This window comes from Oreochromis aureus, linkage group 20 (assembly GCF_013358895.1).
Source record: "Oreochromis aureus strain Israel breed Guangdong linkage group 20, ZZ_aureus, whole genome shotgun sequence".
Classification (NCBI taxonomy): Eukaryota; Metazoa; Chordata; class Actinopteri; order Cichliformes; family Cichlidae; genus Oreochromis; species Oreochromis aureus.
The window spans coordinates 13,719,202-13,742,636 of record NC_052961.1 but is presented as its reverse complement, the minus strand read 5'-3'; the positions used below and the strand labels follow the sequence as shown (position 1 = coordinate 13,742,636).

At 40.6% G+C, this 23,435-nt stretch overlaps 1 protein-coding gene across 2 annotated transcripts in view; it reads right to left on the bottom strand.

Moving 5' to 3' along the window:
- The window catches only part of LOC116331189 (cadherin-4-like), a 245,613-nt gene that overhangs the window by 12,268 nt on the left and 209,910 nt on the right, over positions 1 to 23,435 (bottom strand). For both annotated transcript variants that reach the window (XM_039604803.1, XM_039604804.1), the window contains 7 exons: positions 19,552 to 19,737; positions 15,550 to 15,806; positions 8,968 to 9,110; positions 4,320 to 4,559; positions 2,871 to 3,107; positions 1,643 to 1,782; positions 1,395 to 1,559 (listed from right to left, as the gene is read on the bottom strand). In XM_039604803.1, coding sequence (XP_039460737.1) covers positions 1,395 to 1,559; positions 1,643 to 1,782; positions 2,871 to 3,107; positions 4,320 to 4,559; positions 8,968 to 9,110; positions 15,550 to 15,806; positions 19,552 to 19,737 — 1,368 coding nt within the window. The remainder of the gene's footprint in view (positions 1 to 1,394; positions 1,560 to 1,642; positions 1,783 to 2,870; positions 3,108 to 4,319; positions 4,560 to 8,967; positions 9,111 to 15,549; positions 15,807 to 19,551; positions 19,738 to 23,435) is intronic.

Here is a 23,435-nt window from a genome sequence, read left to right as displayed (position 1 = left end):
GTTTTTTTTTTGGGGTGGGGGGGTTGTTTTGTTGTTTTTGTTTGTTTGTTTTGTTTTCTTTGTCTGTTTCTTTGTTTTTGTTGTTTTTATTTTTCGTTTGCTTCTTGCTTTGTTTGTTTTACCCAATTTTGTTTAATTTTATTATTATTATTATTGTTATTATTATTATTATTGTTTCTTTTAATTTGTATTTGTTTATTTTGGGGACTATGTTCTTTAATATAACTCTAATGTTAACTGTACTATTATTCTTCGCTTGTTCTGTAATATAAAACTCAATAAACATACTGTTTAAAAAACCCCCCAAAAAACTACTGTGGCCACTTTTGCCTCTCTTAAAAATATCTGAACATCGGGAACCGTGTATCTTTTATATATACCTAATAAGTTCCATTTCTAGGTAGTGTGCAGAGTTGTGTTTTTTTTTCTACACAGTGACAATATAGAAATTGTGAGTGTATACGGTTGGTGTGGTACTTTGCTTCTCAATAACAGGCCAAAAGTTACTGAGCCTCAGCCACAACATTATCAATATTAACAATGACAGGCGAACAAGTGAAGTTTCTCATGCCCTTACATGTCATACTGTTTACACAGCACGATTGGCACCTACACAACCTCAGACAGGTGATTTCATTGCAGTGATTGATCCGTGAATACAAATACAAAACTCAGGAGCTCTTTGTTTCAATGTGCGATCATCCCTTTTCATCAATACTTTGACACAGTTTCATAAATAAGATATGACAGGGTCTTCATGTTATCTGGCAAGGCTCGATTCTTTGCTCGCTTCCAAGAATGATAAATTGGGGCCATCGACCTGAAGGTTAGCTAGGTGAAAAGAATGGACTTCATCCATTTCAGTCACATAATGAGAGAGACTATGGATAGAAACCTAAAAAGCTTCAACTGGTCTGGGCACAGTGCATGGCAGAAACACCATGTGTTTGCTGTGTTTGTGTTTAACCAGACTGCTGAAGCGAGCTCAGGTGAGTGCATGTGTGAAAGAGAGAGAGTCAAGGCTGGATGGATCAAAGCTGAACAGCTGCCAACACCTCTCGAGTGTGAACGTGTTGTCACAAGTCTGTCAATCAGCATTTTCTCGCATCAGTGTTCCAACGCTGGAGTTGTGTGTGTGGACAGTGCTCATTTGTACGTGTGTGCGTAAATTAACCCGGCACGGTGAGAGTAGCTGTAACATAAAACAAAACTTGTCGTTCCCATCACCCTGGTGGAGTTTTACATTTTGAACAACATTCAGAAATAAGTAATCACGTTAGGTGTCAGATTGATGGAAAGTGAAAGTGAGTGGGACATCTTATAGTGGGAACAAACAATCTAATAACAGTGGAGCCATTGTGAATGCAAAAGATAATGTGTGCTTTTAAATCTACCTCATGGATGAAGTCCCCGATGTCTCCGGGATGGGGAACAACAGGTCTGATTGGATACTGGGACTCTGGGATGATCGGACGCTCATCCACCCTGCGGACACCAGGCGGCTTGCTGATGATGTGCTCCAAGGAGTCGGGCTGCTGCAGCTGGCTTAAGTCATAGTCCTGCAGAGAAGTCTAAGTAAGGTGCAGTCCGAAACAGAACGCGTATTTGTGTATTTGAGCCAGTGCATCTCTCAGGATCTCACCTGGTCCTCTTCTCCTCCTCCCTCTTCATCATACTTGAGGATGTTGTCCCTGACATCATCTTCAGGGTCAATGAGCAGTTGCTTTGTCTGCCTCTCCTTCTCTCTGCGCTTAATCCACACCACAAACAACAGCACCATGCCTGCAACGATACACACATGAATGTGAAAAAAACCCCTATGGTATGTTGCAACAACCTCTAAAAAACAAACTAAAAGCAGACAATCAGATAAGTAAGTAGTAAGGTTGCATATAAGCACAGATAAAGTGCAGATGCTAAACATGTATAGCGTTTAATACGTTTAGCACGTTTGTATAGGACTTGGCAACATTTAATTAAATGTCGGTTTTACTAATGCGTCCTGAGGAAGCTGTTCCCCATTCGTCTTGAGGGATAAAAGACTGTCAAGAATAAACAACCTAAGTTTATGTTAACATGACAAACTGCAAAGTACAATGACATAGCTATGCCAACACAAAACCACTTAGGGAGCCCGTTGGTGGATGAATGGGCCCAGCAGGCAGATGGCTGCTACTCATAATTTATTTCCTCCAAACAGTCCCTTTAACCACAGCCACTATGACCTTTCCCTACTTAATCATACGGCTAACGTTTCAGTAATATGAATCATGACGCACAATTTTTCTTTGTTATTGCGTTTTATTTCTTATCCTTAAGTTTTTATTATCTTTGTAGTCTTATCTATCTATGTATATATTTATGGTTATTTCTGTGTGATCTTGTGCTTGTATATGTCATCACCGCAAAAGCTTGGTGTGCTGTACTTGAGTAAATAACAAGAAAACAGATTCAATTAGAATTCTGGGTTAATGTGAGTTATAAGATAATAGAAGATTCTAAATAATCTAAACTTTTAAAACATATGGAAAAAAAAAAAAACTTACAGTTGAAATGATCTATTGGGATGCCATACACAGTGTGAACACAGCACAGCAACAAAGTAAGGCAAGACTGATACTAGCATTTTTTCCCTATCAGGAAAAGAACACAAAAACATCTCATCCAGAGATGCTGGAGAGGATTCAAGCACTCCAGGCATTTATCCATTATACAAACTGGTGCTCATGTTATTGTATTGTTAAATATTTTATGTCTGTGCCATGTACTACACTTTTTTGAGGAATCTAATCACAGACAACTTTTCTACAGCAAATGTGTGGGTACGTGATATGTTTGAGAGCATCGCTGAATGAATAGCAAAAACTCACTGAGTAGTATGATGATGCAGATGAGGATGGAGATGATGGCTCCAGTTCCCAGGCCAGCAGCTGCCACGGCCCCGAGGGTGGTGCAATCTCCGTTTTCATCGCAGGGACACACCTTAACTTTGATGACTGACCTGTTGGACAATGGAGGGTTCCCGGAGTCTGACACGATTACAGGGACTTCATACATTCCAGGCTCTAAATATATTTGATACCGCAGACTCAAACGGGCAAAATCACCTGTGAAGAGAAAGGAGACATTACTAACAATCACATTTCATTTTTCAAAAGGATTGTTTTTTTCCTGGGTTACAAATAGTTAAATGACTGTAATTTACATGTTATATATGCCACGAAAAAAACATTTAATTACAGATATTACAGATAAAAAAGATTAAAAAAAATACTGCAGCCATTTAGTGAAACTTGCAAACAAAAATATAGTGTAAAAGGCAAAAAGACAAACTGAGAAATTCAAATGAGCATGTGAATAGTGAATACTTGGTATGACCACCTTTATTTTGCAACACAGTCTGAACTCTTAGGCAAGCTGTCTTGTAATATCTTTAAGTAATCTTCAGAAATAGTTCTCCAGGCTTTCTGAAGGACACTGAAAGCTCTTCTTTATATGTAGACTATCTTTTGTTCTGTTTTCTGTCAAGATGATCCAACACTGCTTCAATAATGTTGAGGTCTGGGCTCTGGGGAGGCCTTTGTGTATTTTCTTTATCCAGATATCCTTTTACTGCATTGGCAGTGTGTTTGAGATCAATGTCATGCTGAAAAATGAAGCTGCTGCCAATCAGATGCTTTCCATTCCATAAGAACCATTGCTACTAATTTTAGTCCAATTCTTGGGTAATTTGGTTTCTTGGCAGCCACCCTTCTACTGAAACCATTTCTGACGAGGCTTTAATCAAAGATGAATCAACCAAAAGGCTAGATGCATCTCTCAGGTCCTGTGTCAGGTCTTTGCTAGATCTTTTCCTATTTCTTAAGGACATGACCTATCACTTTTTCTTTTGCCCTCCTTTTGTTCAGTTTCCTCAAATTTTCTAAGGACACAACTGCACAGCACGCTGGTATATGCCAAGTTTTTTGCTAAAATCTCTTTGAGAATCACCTCGTTGGTAGAAAAATACTATTTTATCCCTGTCACACTGTGCTATGTGACATTTTTCATTAGTTCAACTAAAGAAATTTGAACAAATTAAATAAATTTGTGCGACAGGCTGCTAGTAACAAAGTACTTAACGATGTAATAAGTATGGCTCCTTAGAAGCAAAATAAAAAGAAATGATAAGCTACTCAAGACTTTTGCACAGTAATGTACATGAACGTGCACATGGTTAAGAAAAGCGTAAGGAGATTTTTGATGCATGGTCGGAATCATAAACATTAAAAAATGCAATTTTAAAATTTGATAATTTGTCTTCAGTGGTAACTCCTTACCGCTGATCCTAGAAATTGTCCAGTTACGTCGGATGGTGGTGGGAAACGTGGGCAACTCGAAGACAAAAGGTCCAGCGTTGGGGTCTGTGTCGGCATCAGCGGCAGTGATGTTGACACCGTTGATGCTCCTGTACGTCCTTTCACAGATCTGAGACTCTTTGGGTATGAGTGCTGGGGGGTTGTCATTAATATCTATCAGATAGATCTGCAGTGTGCCTGTGCCGCTGGCTGCAGGAGAGCCTTAGAGCAGAAAGAGAGAAGAAAAAAAAATAATATCATGACAGGAGGAAAACATGACAAGAGAAGATGTGTGCAGTGAAAGGGACGATTGAAGGGGAAGAGAGAGATGTCGAAGGCTGGCAAAAGTGAGGGAAATAATGAAAGAAGACGAAAAAGAGAGATACAAAAAAGGAACGAGAAGAGGTGATTGGAGCATTGTTCATTCACAATGACGATGAAAAGGTAGGAATACTGTGGAGCTGCAGGAGAATTTCTACACTTGACAGAAACACTTCTGACAGTTGTGCTTTCCAGATCTTCTTTTAGTCTTACAGCAAAATCAAACCCATCACAGTCGATCCAGATGGCGGCACAGCGCATCCAATCTTCCGGAGCGAGTCTAGGTACAATAATGATGACTGTAACACAGCTAAACAAGTCTTTGTCTATGTGTATTACACTGTTATACGAGAGTCATTTACGATTTTGGACATAAAGGCACTTTTGTTTGAAATATTAACAGTACAGTGCTTTAAAACAACTAATGGGACATTGTCATTTCACATTGACAGTCCTTCACTGTCACATAGACAATCAGTTAAATACTTGAAAATAAACACAGTATACACTTGTGTTTATGTATTAAAAGTAAATCTCCATAGAACGTATGCAGGGAACATTTAGGTTGTAAAAAAAGGTGTTGCAAACTAAAAGCAGTGCTGCATCATTTTTAAAGTGAGATCAAGTTGTACTAAGAGTCTAGGTGTCAATGACTGCACTGGACTGGCTCATTTACCATTTTTAGTTAGCAATCACGTTTTAAAATCTGCAGCTATTGCCTATTACCAAGGTAACAAAATTGTGACATTAAACGCTCTAAACTTTACACCAATGCTGTTCTGACTGTTTTGTAAATCTGTGGAAATTGTCGAGGCAACTTGGTGTGATACTGATGTAGGCATGCCATTGTAAGTGCTGCTTCAACTACAATAGTGTCAGCCTTGGAGTGCAATAACATGCACTGGTGCACACAGACATGCTCACACTTCATCTACAGGCGCAATCTAGAAGCTTTTGCATTGACCGAACACAGCAACAGACCATCAGCAACTGCATTATGGAGAATTGGGAATAAGAAATAGACACTTTAAACAATCAGGGAGGGAGATAGCTGAGCAAAGAGATGAATGCGTGAATGCGTATGTGCAGCAGGAAAATGTGGCAGAGAAACATCTTAAAAAAGGGTGCTTAGCGGTATAAAGCTCAGCGTTGTTTATTGAGTGTGTGTCAGTGGGTGACGGCCCTTAGCTTTCCCCAATTAGGAGTCATTTCCCTGTCATGCCCCACTGGCCCAGTCATCACATGGAATCAAGCGACCCCAGGGCTCATCTCTGGCATGAGATAAGGGCAATGTAATTTACAAAGATTTATGCAAAGCTTACAGATCTGCCAATTAAATGTGGCAACAGAGCAAGACGTTTGCCACAAGAAGGGTGAGACACGGCTGAAGACAACGGTCTGGAGTGAGCCTGTTATCAGTTCGAGCTCTGTTTGACTGGTAACACTATGGTTTTTCGATTGCTTCATTAATATCAAGTGATTAATAAAGACATCAAGACGTCACTGATGAATGTAATACGTTTTAGTATCTAGAGACATCGGATAACCGACCTAATATTTCTGCCATAACTGGACAATAGGCGTAAAAGGGAAAACAATATAGACAATATAGATGCTCAGCTCACACACAGTTTTGCACAGTTAAAAATTAAACCAATGGGGGAAGTGCCTTAAACATGCATTCTATCTGAAGGCCACTATAAACACATTTCTACTGAGTTTAAGGGCTCTGTTACTAATTTTGGGTCACAATGACTAAAAAATATGTTTATTTTGTACATCTTGGTGATGCAATGGAGTATGAAATGACATGCTGACTTGCCAATCCACGAGACATTAGCCAATGAGCTTTTTATAGCCAGTTCTGCCCTTCTTTGCCACATCTGTTTTTTTGCAACTAAGATGGAAACACCCATCTCGAGGCTTTACAACAGGACTTAAGAAACCAGAGATTAATGTCATGGTAACGACATCTTTCATCTATTGTTCATGTTGTCTATAGAAACATATTTTAGGAAATTTAATTTTAACAATAAAAAATATAAAAAATTCAATAATAATGCAATTAGTACCTCTACAAGCTGTAATCTAGTAAGAGCTCAAAACATTGGATTCCTTTAACTCTGACGACTCGTTAATTAACAGGTAAACTTCTATAATATCCAAGTTATTATTCATCATTCAAAAGCCACATCCTTTAGGAAGCCATACAGGCTATAAAATCACTTGAGTTTTTAAATTTTATACAACAGCTTCTAAAAGCTTTAAATACATTTCCCAGCCTTTCAGTGGATCACTTGATTTGACCAACACTAATTAAACATTTTTATTATTAGTGTCTTTTTTCATGCTATAAGCATCCAGACAGTAATTATACATCTCTTTGTATTAACTGCTGTGTATGTGTTTCCAGTTTTTTGTACTTTAAAAGCCAGTCTAGGGACAGGCATTGCAAATTAGCATAGGCCCTGTGTGTGGCATGGTCCATGTTACATACTTGTCCCTATACAAATACACAATAAACAGTTAATGCAGACTGTTAAATGCAATTTGTACACATGTAGATGCTCTACCAGGAATACATGTGGTTCATGAATGCAGTACTGCAAACACAGGCTTTCAAATGCACACACACACACACACACACACACACACACACACACACACACACACACACACACACACACACACACACACACACACACACACACACACACGCATGCACACACACACACAGAGGCTTACCAGTTCTGCTGGTTTGTTAATCCTAGCCATGTATGGGGGACATGTGGAAGCAGCTTGCCACAGCTGATAGGAGAATTATGTGGGTTTTAACCAGCTAAATAAATAATTATGTTTGTGTAAATTCCTCAAAAGGATTTGTATTAACTCCTTTTTTTGATGGCGGATGAGAGATGCGAGGCATGGTGAAAAGACTCATAGTAAGCCTACCATATGCTCTTTGAAGAACGCATAAATATAAACAATACCATAGGTGTGTTAAGAGGAAAATGAGCCAAAAGGTTCTGAAATGGTCAGATTTCATCGAGGGGGTGTAATAAGTGTACTTCTCACCATGCTGTCACCACCTCTTCATGTCCCATTCTACTATCCTTACTGTCTCATAGTACTTCTTACCATAATCCCTCTTATGTTGTGACGGCTGGCACTCAGGCAAGACCCACACAGACACACAAACATGCATACACATGAAAAAAAACCCTGCTGGTTTCTTTTGTTCTGGCCACAGTCCCAATATCAGGCAGACCTAGCAGAAACACGCCTGTTGAAACGGTGTACTTTACAAAGGTGAGGTGAGCAAAACCCCCCAAATAATAGGAAACAGGTAACATATCATGATTATAAAGAAGGTTTGGAATTAAAAAGCAGAAAAAAAACAGGAAAGTCCAAACAACAGGAGCATGTAAACCTATAATCCTGCTGCGTCTCCATGCATCAACACAGCAGGTTACATATTTTGCTGTTTGACATTGTCAGTCATCACAAATACATGTACACACACACATGCACGCGCTCACCAAATTTCATTTCAAACGAGTGGCTTCACACATGCTAACACCTATAAACACAGCAATGTTTCAAAGCCAGCTCAACTTAAGATAAATGCACCAGTGCGCTGCACGTCACTGATAAGGCAATTTGGAAGGAAAATAGCATTTCCCGTTTTACTTAAGAAAACAAGAAACATTCACTTCCACTTGAGAAAAAGTTATTTGTTTGCTGTGATTGGGTTTGTGCTCTGTAATGCTTGAGTTTCAACTTTGAGGCAGAACAAATAATGTATGCTACATAAATTGTACAAAGCCCAAGGAGGAAGCAGGCTTGGACACAAGATAGGAGAGGCTCAACAGTTTAACCAGTTGTGCAAAACCTGGATTTTCACTGACTCTAACCCAGCTACATGCCTTTATAGTCTTCCAAATCCACACGAAAGTCTCAGTTTTAATCAGCTGATATACTCAATATACGAAACACTAGCTTGTGTCTCAGAGTTCAATTACACTGTACAACTCTTGGCTCTGGATTACATCAAATGCATATAAATAAAGTGGTAGCAAAGTACCTTCAAGAATATTGAATTTATACTGAGGTGTATGTTATACTGTAGAAAGCCCCAGTTCTGTTATCATATGCCTAAACTATTGGACATCGGAGTCTTTATAGAATGAAAACTTGATAAAAAAAAATGTGGTAAAAGTGTTAAACAAATATGTAAGAAACAGCAAACTCTGATTTTAAATGAAAAATAGCAAACGTCACTAATGCAGCAGCTTAAAGAGTTTCTTACCATTGTCTGTTGCCAGAAATGTGGCTTCATATATGTTGTTTTTTACATAGACAGACTCCCGGTCGAGCATTGCTGTGGTTACTATCTGACCGTTGCTTCTATTGATGGACAGCCAGTCTGCTGGGTCGTTCAGCTTTGAATACCTAAAGACACACAAGGACAGATCGATGGAGACGTTAGCGTTTGGCGTTTCCCTGTTTACAAGCAATTAGAAATTTTCTCTTGCATCTGTGCATACCTAGATTGCCTCCGCGCACACACGGTCTAAAAATCACAACAGCTTGACCTTCACACAGTTTAATTCTTCAACGACTTCTTCTCCAGAGCGTGCAGCCTACAGTCAATTTCACCTCATTTTTTTTCCACTCCTGTGTACCAGCCATTGAAGTCAATTACCTTCCTAGTTAAGCACTGGCGCAACTGCCTGTGTGTGTGTGTGTGGGTGTGTGTATGTGTGTGTTTTACCCGCCCGTTTTCTGAAAGTGTTTGCTTAAGCTTACACTGAGAGGTTTATATGCATATATGTTTCGATGCTTGCATGTTTGCAAATGTGCCTGTGTGTGCATATAGGGAATGTGTACAGTGTGGAGATGGGAGCATGGGATCTTGGTACTGACAGGAAAGTGGATGTGGTAGCAGGTGGCAGCAGTCCCCTGGGATAAAGCAGCAGAGAAGGAACAGGGGATCATCTCCAGGACTGAATGCCAATCTCACTCTGATCTCGCTGTTCTTGTTTTGCTGGCTTTTGTTTCCTTTGGCTTGTTTTACACATTCATTTTTATCTAAGCTCTCTCTACTCATGTCGCCTCACCTTAACTTGAGGTGCTATTGTGTTCATTCATTTTCGTAGCCCCGTCTGCATCTTCTCATCTGTGTCTCATTCATTCTCCGATACCGAGTTCATCAACAGAAACCTGTCTTGGTTCACGCTTACGCTATGAGACATCATCTGTAGACATGTGACACCTTGGCCTTGCGCACCTATGTTTCTACATCAATTCCATTTCATTTACTGAATGTGAGCCGGGGTGAAAAAGCCAACTTGTTATGTGACATACACTTCCAGCCTTTCAATCTATTCAAAATGAAATGGATCCGACCTTAACCCCGCTTTTATGTTTACTGAATTGTACTTTACTCAGCATTAGCGTACAGCTCACTTGTTTATTGTGCTTGATTAAATACTGCATAGCATTTCTACTTACATGAAGGAGACTGAAAGCCTGAAGGGATGGGTGGCAATAAGTAGGGGGGCGAGGGGTGGACAGAGACTATAATCTCTATCCTGTAGTGATTGAGGTGGGATTTTCCCAGCAGGCACTGGGCATGATCCGAGGCAGAGCACAGTGCGGGGAAGGGAATCACAGAGATGACATTCCCACACTCTAGACAGATTCACACAGGCAAGCCAAGCCCACAGCCGCTAACAGGCAGACAGTGAAATCACCACCAGGACTACAGTGAGTCCATCACAGTGGGAGGGTGGGATAAAAGAGGGAGGAAAATGAGCAGGAATGTGTAGGAGAGGTGACATTCGGAAGTAGCAGCATGGCTGTATGATCTAATTTTAATGTCCTCATTAAGACCGACTTGATACCTACTGCTGTTCTGTGTCCAACTGCATTTCTATTGGCTTGACCATGCCAAACTGACAAATGCTCTCTGTCTGTGGAGTGGAGGGCAGACAAATGGGTGTACATTTTAATGAGAAGAGGAAAATTAAGGTTTTTCCAAATGCTAGAAACATCATGTTTGAAAAATAAAAACATATTTCTGAGCCTATTAAACAAACAGTTTTTGATCTGGGGAAATATTTTTCTTGATAGCCTTTCATATCTGTCAATATGAAGATGAATTAAGCCAAATTTCTTCCCCTCCCTTCTGTCTCTGCGTTCTACTTTGCTTTCCTGGGCGTGGCTTTCATCCTGATCCATGGCTGGCACACCCTTGTCTCATCAGCTCACCTAACCAACTGCTTCTCCAACCACTCTCCGCCAGATTGTTCTGTCAGCTTCAGCAGTAAACTAACGCTGGGCCAACTCTGATTTATTTCCTTGTGTATTTCTCTCTCGTGCTAACCAAGTTCTGTCTCTGCGCCTCAGATCTTCCTAATGTGCAAGCCAGCAACCAGTCAGCTACCTGCCAGCCATGCTGTGGCTTCTTCTGCCACACTCACCTGTCAGCCCACTCTCCACTGTCCTTCCCAGCTCTGTTCACCTCCCAGCTTTGCCTCCTGTCTGCCTTGGACTCAAGCCTCATCACACAAACTCTTTTTTTATAGTAAGCGCCTAAAAACTGCTCCAAAGTTTTGTGCTCACCTTATAACAACTGGCACTGTGTAAAGTTTAATATTTCTACTAATGGGAATCTCTTAAGGTCACTAATTAACTATACACATTTTTTATCTGTGTTTTAAGCCCTGGAGTTTCTGCTATTTCTCTGGCAAACTATCAGTCAAAAAACATAAAACCAGAAATATAATTTGCTGCTTTTACACTTCACTTTGTGTACAAAAAGATTTGGCATGTTAAGAGACTTGTTAATTATTTAACCTTAATTTTAGATGGTGCACAGACATGACAGTGGTGTCAATCTTTTTATCCAAAATTCAGCAGAAAAGATTAGAAATACATAAATAGTTTCTCTTCAATATGCCTGACAAATGAGCAGTCACAAATGAACTTTACTCAGAAATCTCAGAGGTCAGTATCTCAACATCTGGGTGAATAAAACCAATATTTTCAGCACAGCTCAATGCCAAAGCAAGAATTTTTGTTTTTCACTCGGATAACCGACCCTTTAAAATCAGGGACAGGGAAGGATTCAAATACGGAGAGCATAAATAGGTGTGTGCAAGACATTTTCTTCTTTTTTTGCCCTGCAAAATGACTACAGCACCTATTCGTCCCTGGGTACGTTCCACGATAACACGAGCGCACGTACGCTCTCTGATGATAAACGCCGTAACACAAAGGTTTGTCCACAAAGCAAAGTGCTCTATTCATTCCCACACTTCAATTAACTCTCTCCAACTCCAGTCACCGCAGATGAATTAAACCATATTTAATGCACAAAAAAACCTTCTGTATAAACAGTCTTTAGGGGGAAATTTCCAACACAATGACTCGACGTTTTGGTGGAATCATTAGTCGTGTTTTTGTATTTCAACAAAAAGTTAAGTGGAGAATATGGCTGGCTTCAAAATGTTGTTTTAACTTGCTGTAGTGCTGCCTATAGTAAACAACAGTGCTCTGGTCATCAGAGAGATACCAACGAGAGCACCCACAGTGGTTTTGTTTACAAGTCCCAACTGTAAACAACGTAACCGTGGGCAACTGGCTGTCACCATCGCTAACTTTTTAATGAAGTGCTATCCAATATTTTTGTCTTCTTGTAAAAGTAAACAGTTTTCTCTAGTACACTTCTGGAATATGGAATTTGGTTTCAATGTTATTCTGTGTGTGAAAGTTTTCCTATTCGTTCCTGCGCCTTATTTCCAATGCTTTCCGAAGCTCTCCTCTACCAGAAGGCTTCTCTCATTTGGGAGTTGCTAGGTGTGTGAGTACAGCTGGATGTATGATTAGGCCTGGCAGGTTAGTGATCTTAGCAAGCAGCAGGGAGAGGTATGACATTTATTTTTCAAACCCCCGACCCTGAGGATGAAAAATGCATGTCTCAAGCTTAGCCAAGGCGGTTTGGGTAATCACTTATGCCAGTGTCTCCAGTCCCATGTCTCGACCTTACTGGCTGGGTGTCTGACAGGTGATGCATGATGCCTCACTCCTCTTCCCTCTCCCCATCCCGCTCCTGTACACATTGCCTTTCCCCAAAGCCCACACTGTCAGTCTGTCCCTCCATTGATAAGCACCTGTCAACTTCAAACCTTGACCTGAAGTCGGCTCACCATGTTCAGCTCCTGTCCCCTTCCCTCCCTTTATAGTCCCTTAGGTCCTATTTCACTTTACTTTTGACTTTTAAGGCTCCCTCTAAATCTTCTCCATGTCTGACTTTTCTTAACGTATCCATTCAAAAAGACAGACAGCTTTTTGTCACACGCACCGACATGTGCAATATATTACATCTAACACAAAACCCGGTGTAATATCTAAACGTCTCTCCCATTAAAGGCATGCCAGTTGACTGTTTGACTGATGGCAAGGAAGTAGAATACCACGCAAAAGTCTTGAGCCACCCCTCGTTTGTTACATTTTGCTAAAAAGAAAAATTGGAAATTGAAATGTGCAAACATAAATGGAAATACAGTGTTAAAGGCAAAAACAGAGTTTGTGAAATTCAAATGAGCTTGAGAGCGAGTATTTGGTATGACCACCTATTCCTCAACATAGTCAGAAATCTCTCAGGCAAGATTTCTTTTCATTTTTTTAAAGTAGTCTTCAGGAATAGTTCTTGAGATTTCTTGAAGGTCATTCCAAAACCTTTCCTTGGACTTTCATACACAGAAAAAACGTTACTTTAAACCCACTTAAAAAAAATTGTTACAGCTAAATCTATTAGTTTTAATCAGACAATAATTTAATTTAAAACTTTGACTTGAAGTAAATATTTACTTAAGGACTAATTGTTTCTGTTGATTTTTTTCTGTGGTAAGTGATTTTAGGTAAAGTCAAATAAACAGTTTCGAACCAGAAATCCCGATTTTCCATTGCAACAATATAAAATTTCAGTTCAGCTAAATAAACCAGACATTCCGGTGGATAGCTTTTAAAACGTTTTTTTATTTAAACTGATTCTTTGCCAAGTTGTCTGTTATGTATGGACCCTGGTTCATCCCTTGAGTCAGGTACCTTTTTTATGGTTAACTGACTCATAGGTCACTGTGAATTGATAAAAAACAAACAAAGAAAAATATTCCCCTGAAAACTGTAAGGCACAATGAGTGGATTGAAAATGAGTGAAAAAGCAACAAATGTCCAAAGAAAAGCTTTGAACGACTTTCAGAAAACCCAGAGAACTACTGTTGCAAAACACAAAAAATACAAGAAAATATAAAGAAATGAATGAGACTCTTGCACAGCACAGTATGTGCAGCAGTATCAGTTCTGTGTGATACAACTGAGAAAATGGCAAAAATGAAACCCTGAATTTAAAATTCTTCAAAAATAATGAAGACAACTGGTGTCCTTACGTAACGACTCGAGTAGATACCTTTTATGGAAAAGGTGTAAAGCAGTGGGATTGATAACGATCCTGTCCAGATGGAACCAAATGAATGAGGTGGAGGATTTGCCATCTCTACAGTCTTTGCTTTTCATGTGGCGAGAGCAGAGGAAGGAGATTTAGCCTGTGTTTATGTCAGTCGGACTGTGCCAGAACACAGCATGCTAGTAAAAGTGTTAACCTAAATCCAGGATGCACCGCAGTCTTGACAGGTCATGGAAAAAGAGAGTGGAGACCAATGAGTTAAATCCACAAAGAGTAGAAACTGATCTAGCGAGGAAGATAACAGAAAAAAAAGAAAGTGTGGGAGCGAGCAAGAGAGCGAGAGAAGGAGCCCAGCTGGTGACTTTGGAATCTTCCTAAATTATAATGTACACCCAATTTACTCTCATTTGCTGTGAAATTATCTGGGAAATTTGTTTAGATCTTTTCCCCGGAGAAATTGAAAGGAAGGAGCTGTTAAAGTGCAAGGTGGTTGGAAGGAGGTGGTCTTAATGTCACACCAAACATCCGTGTTATCAGCTTAATTGTGTACTCTTCTGTGCTAGTTATAAATCACGGTGCACTCACTGTAATCAGTACTGACATTGTGCATGCACAAATGGAAACATATGGGTTCTGCAGTTGTATGGATATAATCTAAACCCTTGTTCTCTCTTCATGTAGAATGCAGAGCAGATTGTTCTTAAACAACCCATCTAAGTTTGAAGGGTCATAGTGGAGCCACTGGTGCTGTCAAACTGACAGCGGGACTTAGAAAAGACCTGCTGGTCATTCAAAGGTTGGTTTACATTTAAAATCCAGAGAGGCTTAGCGCAGAGAAGAAACACTGCAGGTGGACATAATGCTGTGTCAGGTGTTTGGGCCTCAGCCAGCTGTTCTCTTTGCCGCCCCCACCTTGCTCCATCTCTTTTGTTCTCTCTCTCTTGTGTTGTGTGCATCTGTGAGTGTGTGCGTGTGTACCTGCCTGTATGTGCTCATGCAACCTACAGAATGCACACACATCTGATTACCCCAGAGGCTACTGCTCCCTATTAACCTTTTTACCCTCCGTACTCAGAGTTCTCTGCTGGCACATAAACTTCTTACAGTAAGATTTTGAGAGATGGGTAATGCCAAAATATAGTCCGCTTTTAGAACTTTGACCTCTGACCACAGACAGGGAACCGATCCGAGGCTTTTTAGCCCACTGCCAGCGCATATGGATGCATTTCTGCCAGGTTTGTGCTTACACAGCAGATAGCCACTCTACAAGCTAGAATTAATTAGACAATATAGCCAAACCACATGGAAAAGATGTTATCTAATTAGATTTAAAGGATATACAAGATCAAAATTAAACTAATGCCCTACTGAATTTTTCCATTCTGTGGACAGAACTGTCTCTCAGTACTCGCTCAGTACCTGATTATCTGCTGCATCTGAAGTCGGTCGGGATCTGACGCCGAGAACGTCGTCAGGCTGGTGCCAGCAGGGACACCTTCCTCAAAGCGGATGTGTTTTGGGTTTGTGGGGAAGTATGGAGGTTCGTTTACATCCTGCACAGATATGGTGACCCCAGCCGTGGACTGGAGTGAGGACTGGATGCCAGTGGCCAGGTGGGCCTGGTTGGACACCACTACCGTCAGCATGAAGGCACGGTTCATCTCAAAGTCCACTGGCTGGACAAAGGAAAAAAAAAACAGAGTTACTTACATTTGAAAGGAGAGAAGGCTGAACAGATTTGAAATAGTTTAAGCTTTTTGAAGCTGTTGGCCTTCATGTTGCTTGCTTCGTCTTCTCTTTCTATCTCCTTTGTGTGCAGGTTGCCCTTGTCTCTTCGCCTCAGTATTTGTTATTTTTCAGTCTTTCTCTCTATGAGGACATTCTGGACCAATTCTGGGTAAGATTACTGCTTTTCAAATACAATCTGTTAGGTTACAGTGTTACCTACAGCAGGGTAAAGGTAACACTTTAGAGTAGTTTTGCATTACCAAAAATAAATACCCCTTTCAGCTTGCTCATGAGTATACATCCAGAGGGTGTCTGTAGCCCTCTGTACATTTACCACTGAGTGTATTGATTTTACTTCACTGCACAGTGTCTTGATATTGGCAACATCTCTTCCACCACATGACCAGCAAGAAAGCTATTAATTTTCCTCAGACCAACGACTTTAACCAAAATACAAGCTAGCAGCTGAAAGACACCCGTTATGTCTCGAACAAATAATTTTCCAAAGACTTACACAATTTAAAGGCCATTCACTTTGCAATTGTGCTGGTTAACTTGACTTACAACCATAAGGTTGTAAGTCAAGTTAGAGGAGATTAGAGAAGGCTAATATGGACTATATTCTAGGCTATATTCCTGGTATGCAGCTACATGCAAGGAAGTCAGAAGGAGACGTAAACACTGCAAATGTGGTTGGGATTTTATTATTATTATTTTATTTTTTGCTTATTTACACTTTTTAAAGGGAAATGTGGTGACTTTTACTTGAAAAGTAATTAAATAACTGAAAAATGAATTCTTTATGCTACTTATTATAACGAAATAGTAAGCTGGGTACTCAAATGCATAACTGTAAAACTCATTACACCAACGCTGTTCTGGCTCGCGGTCCTTTAAGAAAAGTACATTTTCTCTTGCTTTTTTCTCGAGGTTTCTTAAATTCTTGCCCTCAAACAAATCAAATGTCCAAGAATGAAGGAGACTGTATTATGTACTGGTGAGCATAAGCAATGAAAGAATATAACAGAGGTGACTAACCTCCTGTGTTCATAGCCTGCACAAGCACGTTAACGAAACACTGCAGGCTATAGAGTTAAAGCTAGAGAAAGTTTAAGTGATCTTTTATTATATAGTCTGATTATTGCTATTACAGTATCAACTGCATTATTTCTTTTTCTGAAGAAATAATTTCCAAGCATCATGCTTGGACTATAATCATTATACTGATTAGTGTAAAGATCCCTGTCAACATTTCTCTTTTCGCCTGTGCCTGGGGAATATGCATTAAACCTTGCTGATGAAAAGGGACATGATAAATGAACAGATGTCATGTCAAGTAGCCCCCTGATGAACAAAGACACACACAGACACGCAGACACAGTGCAGGGCTGATACTATTCGCCGTGTGTTGTCATTCCTTTTGAATTAAAGTGTGTATATGTGTACACTACAGGGGGTTTTGAGACCTGAGCTTAAACCATAGTGACAGTTTTTTGCTCTCCTAATGAAGAATACACAATCGAGTTCAAATGACAGCAAGCAAGGAGATAAAAACAGAACAAGTATGCTGCTTGTAGTGTCCACTTGTACATTTCTAAACAGGCAGATGATAATTACTGCTCCAAAGCTGATGCTGATGTTAATGACTTTGAGCAGATCTGTATGTTGCATCAACTCACTGTTATCGGCGGACAGTCTGAGAGCACAGAGATAAAAAAAAACCCAAAATGAGCGCTTTCAGGAAGGTTGGTTGACAAGGCCACTGAAGAAGAGGTGTTTGTGCCGGTGCTACGGTCTGCCTGTGTATGTACATGCACGCAAGTATAAATAAATGTAAGCACGCTGGTGTGTATTCGTGTGTGACCTCGTGGAGCACTGGGAGCCCATTTACAGGCTAACCACGCTCAAGGCTCTTTGATCTAAAGCCAGTGGTATTCAAAACACAGGGAGGTCTAGAGTATAGCTGTAGGCTACATAAAACACACATACACACCGAGACACACACACACACCCTGAGGGAAGCCAAAGGGGTGAGAGGTCAATAACATGGCTTGCATCGTTTGCCCATGAGCCATCACATCTTACATCTCCTCGAATCGCTTCGCTCTTTTCTCTTTTTCCCTTTTACCTAATTTGTTCCGCTGGACTTCAGCTTTCCACCCCCTCGTCTTTTCACATCTGCCCTACCCCGGCTCTCTGTGATCTATGCTCTCTGCGGGCTGCATTCCTCAATCCTCGGAAATCTGTCTTCGCCTCACTTCACTTCTCCTTTCCACTTCCCCTGTCATCTTTGGTGTTTATCATAAGCTGTGATTTACATAACTTAACTACTCATTTGAAGCAAGTGGCTTTATTTGTGTGTCTGTGTGGGTTTGTATTTGTTTTTGTGTGTGTTTGTGTGTTTACTGGCTTTATTACCGTAACGTAAAACGAGAATACGTCTCACAAAATCCACAGAGAGCAGTGCAAATGTGTGACATGATCGGGTTAAAACCTCACCCCTTGTTTACAGAGGAATTCAACTCTCTTGTGGAAGACTGATGCGTACCTGGGTGTCAGTGTAATTCGATGTGTCTGTAATAACAGCCACAGATGCCTTGGTTAAAAAATTTTTTTTTAAAAAAGCAGGAACAACAAGCTAGCACCAGCCTTATGGGTTCTTGACTTTACCTATTACAAGCTGTCTGATGTGAATGTTCTGTCTCCCTTTTCACAAAGCAAGCCAAAGCACCCTGTTTACTTGTTGAGACTGTCTATTGCTCGCGTCGTCCCAGGGGGTGTCCTGTCTCTTATTTTATGATTTCCTGATAACCTCCCATGGGTCCCTATGCAAGCTTAGGGCTACCCGACTGCCTGCTGAATTTTGCATCAGGGAGTGAGAGGAATGGATTATAAAAGGCAGTCATCTAGAGATAATGAAGAGAAGCAAAATGCCAATGCTCATTGCTCAGGGTGCTATGGGAATTATAAGGAGATGTTATTGCTGTTTTTTTTCCAGATTATTATGTGATGTGAGATGCAGTTTGCAGGAGTCAGATACATGGTGAGAAAGCCCCTGGGTGAAATAAAACAGTTATTTCTACAAAACCCATGAAACACAGTAAGCACATTTACAGAAAGCCACACAAAGGATGGCCACAGAGATGCAAATCAGCCAGACACACATCTACAGTAAACGCACACACACAGTTTATGATTGATGTTATATGGAGGCTTTTTTCAGCTTGACATACTTTAGTTTTTTTCTAAATGGGTTAAAATCATGCGGACAACCTCTGACTGAGAGGTCAAACAGTAACGTAGCAGGCTGTTACAAGACAGGGCTTTGTTGTTGCTGTCATTTACCACAGCAGCTACAACATTATGAGTGTATAAAAAACGTTGCCTTTGTAATTGAGAAATCAATACCTAATTTGCTACAGTGGTCTCACCAGCCATTGTGTTTAAGTCTCTGTGTGAGCGTACGAGCTGTTTCTGAAGGGCACAGCGGTCTCCAATCCCTCATTTGGACATAAAGGGGCATATGAAAGACAAAGACCCCAATCTGTCCCTATTTAACTCTGTAGTCTATTATTACTGCTTGCACCTAAATCTGGAGGGGCTTTGGCATTCAACAGAAAAAAACAGCGTGTTTCTTCTACAGTGACCTCCGTAAGGGGAAGGCCAGCATCTTATGTTAGGCCTGGATCTTACCTTCACCACGGTGACCATGCCATCATTTGAAATTGGGTCGGTGCGGATGGTAAAGTGCCCAGATGGGTCTCCGCTGATGATCCTGTAGATGGCATTCCAATTAGGGGAGTGCGGTTGATCAGCATCTATAACCGTCAGGTTAGCCACAACGACATCTACTCGGTTCTCGGGGACCTCTCCAGAAAACTGTAGAAAGAAAGAGTGAAATGTTACCTCGTGGTACATCACTTTGAAACATCTCACCGCTGCTGTGGTCGTTTAAGATGCATTGAGCCGTTTGAGTGTGGCAATTTCTACAAAAAGCCACTGAGTGCCTATCTTGCTTTTCCATTTGTCTTTATAGAAACATTCCTCCTTTCAGGTTTTCAGGTAGAGTAATTTTAATGAATTCGCTTTTACCACTGCTGGGTAGTAAACAAGCAGTAAACACAGTTTCACACTAGCAAGCACATGCACACAAGGGCGCTGTTCCATTTTCACTGCTTTCTGCATTGCTGGTACCCATCATTGATGAGCAATACTATTTCATCCCTTAAAAAGCCACAGAAACATGGGAAAAGAATGGGTGAGGAGAAAAGAACCAGGAGTGGGGAGGGTTAAAACAGATGTTTAAGTGTATATGAGTGGTTTTTAGTTGTCCCTGTCCTGTACAAAAACATGTGCTTTGCCCTGATAAGCCTCGATGAGGCTTGTCTGTCATGCGTCTGCTGTGTTAGGGATTCATCAAAGCTCTACAGGCTCAGTAATAAATCCCACAAAGATCCATCAACTAACTTTGACTGCAGCCCTACCTACACAAACAACTTGTCAACTCTTAACCAATTACTTGAGGTCAGAGCGTGTTGGCATGACCTCATCTCATCTGCAGGCAACAGGCATGTGGTACCATACAGTCACCGTGTCACATGGGTAACAGGCATGGAAGAGCGACTGAGCAGCTTATGTGAGGATATCAAAGAGCAAAGCCCCAGACCAAACACTCCATCGGATCATAATACCCTGCCTGGCAAACCTCGCATCACCCAGCAAACAGCCGACAGCAGCGGGCAGATTAGGGGGCTGCGTCGGGAGAGCTGTTCAGAGACTCAATGACATTCTTAAGACAACAGACAAGTCCGGGTGGTCCTGATGCGCTGCCTGCTTTGGATAGGCAGGCTGTCGTTTGTTAGTGTTAGAGTGTGTACGTGTGTGCTCGTGTGGTTTATTACTGTGGTTTGGTTCAGGGACTCCCCAATGCCAGTTCAATAAAATAAAACTTCAGTGGTGGTTCTTATAGGCTCCCTAAGGAGCATCTTCTTTCTCAACACACAGTAACAACTAAGGCCAAGTGTTAATCAAATCTGATGGAAGACTTTGAAGGGTCCACCGCAGCTCTGATTATCAGCGCCGCAGTTTGAGCTTTCTTGTCTCATTATCTCTTTATATAGAGGAGGGTGGGGAGGCGTGATACGTCACATCTAGAGTTTGAATAAATTAAGTCTCATTTTTTTCTCTCAGAGAAAACTTTATTATTACTATACTCACGTGGCAAACACAAACTTGAAAGGGTTCTTTGCAAAAAAACGTCAAATGTAAAAGACTTAAACTGTCAACATAAATATGTACAGGAAGTCAAGGGCAAAGCATATTACAGTCAATAACTTCCAATTACTGCACTTTTGTCATTTTTGATTTTAGATAGCAAGTATGTTAACAAGCATCAAATTCCTGTGATGAGTAATGCAACACAGTGCGCCTTTCAGCATAACAAAGTAATGCAAAAACGAGTCTAAGAATGCAGTTAATGTGAACATTTTCAAGGAGACAAGAGCCTTTCTATGCTGAATAATAGACAGGTGAGATCTTTGAGTAAACTTTCAGATAAGTACTTGAAGTCATTATTTTTCCTCTCTTAAACCAAAAGTTCCTCCCAATTATCATTTACAAATGCTCTGTTTTCAAGGCTTTAATTTTAATGACAGTGATCTTTGATGGATGCTGGGGTTATTGTTAATAATGGATGGAACAAAGAGCTTTTAAACATTGGGAAAAAAGCCTAGAGTTGCTCTCTTTCTTTCACTGTCTTAGTGATTTACTATATAAATGCTGCTGCAGCTTCTATTGGCTCCGCTGTTAGTGGGTTTTTTAACATAGACCTTCTGTATAACCATCTTCAGGCAGAGGCTTAAATTTCCTCTAATTACATAGGCTTGTATTTTCTTGTATATGATACTGTCCCCGACTGCTGGACTTTCTGATTGTGATTGGCACACAGTGCTGTTGGCTTTCTCACAACACTTGACAAAACACCTCTTGCCAACACCCTGAACTCTCTGTCACTTTTTTGGCAGTGGAGAAACACTAAAAGAGGCAAGAAGAGGTAAGAGCGAAAGCAGAGAAGTGACAGGGGACTTCATCATATAAGCTTTGTTAGGATAGTAGCTAAAGGAGGCCAAGAAAGCACTGCAGTGAATCTTGCACAGAGACACTCTGATTTCATGGCTTTGCGTTTCTACATATTCCCAAAAAGCAGTGAACACCACATTTCATCCGTCTGTACCATGGATGGCACATGCATGTATGCAGCCCTGAATAACCATCCAAAGTCTCCCCATCTGTACCCATGCACCACCCTTTGCGGACTTGAAAAATAGGCCAGCCTCTGATAGGCATGATGAAATATTAATCTCCAACATTAAAGACAAATTCCCCAAACTTTATATTTCTGGGACGTGTTGAAAGATCTATGGGGTTTATTGCAAACACTAAATATTTGCATAATGGCCTGCATTCTCAACAAAATGGCTCTTATGTTATACCCACGTGAAAGTGGATGATTTATGAAGGGAGTGGGTAAAAGTGCTCTGCTCATCGTGGCTCCAAAACCTCCACTAAACTTGATCATCAATATCCATGATAGTATTAACTTCCCTCTGTGACGCTGATGGAAATGCACTTAAACACGGTGGAATACAGAGAATATCAATCTATTATTGCCCACTATCATCAATACACCACCATCGGTAGAGAATCTTAATGCAGGAAGGGGGTGCCGAGTCAGTAGAGGCCTCTGATTTACAACGAGCCATGTCTACACTTTATCACTACTGCTGTACAAAATAGCTCCCGTGACTAAATAATCCTTCATTCCTTCTTCTCTCCCCATCATTCTCTCGTCACTTTTTTCCTTTTCATTTTCCATCGTTGACTCTACTTGGTGGTCCACTCATCAGCTCCCCTTACTGTTTTCTTTCTTTCCTCGCCCTTTCCTCCGCTTCTTCCTTCCCTCTGCCCTCCGAATGCCCTGCTTTGTGTGACGTAGCAGTTCTCTGATGAGCTCTGTGACTGACATATGCTTACCTCCAACGCTAAGTCATCATCATAAGGGTCTTAATAGCCCCCAGGGCAAATGCTAATGCTAAAATTGCTGCTACCGCCTCTAAGAGTTGTGTACAGTGTACTGTTTGGCTGATACTGCCTCCGTCGATATTCCAGCAGTTGCAAAGCTAAGCACCTTATCTACCCGACATAACCAGGCTCTCATCCCTGATGATAGGAAGGCACACATCCAGAATAATCCTGACATCTGAAACCACACTGACACAGAGACAGCCTTTTCATCAAAACAAAACATGTCGAGTGCAGAAAAACAACTTCACTTCTTAAAAATTTTCTGAACAAATGCATGTGTCTGCCACATCCTATGAAACTTATTTCCAACCACAAAAATAATAATAATAATGATAATAAATGATAATAATAATTTTTTGTTTGTTTACAGCTTTAAATATGAAAATGATTGAGCTCCCGTCTCAAACATTTATGCATTTTACAGACCAACAGATATATACTATATAAAATCCATATGTGTGCAAGTCAAAGGAGAAATAACCTGAATCACTAAT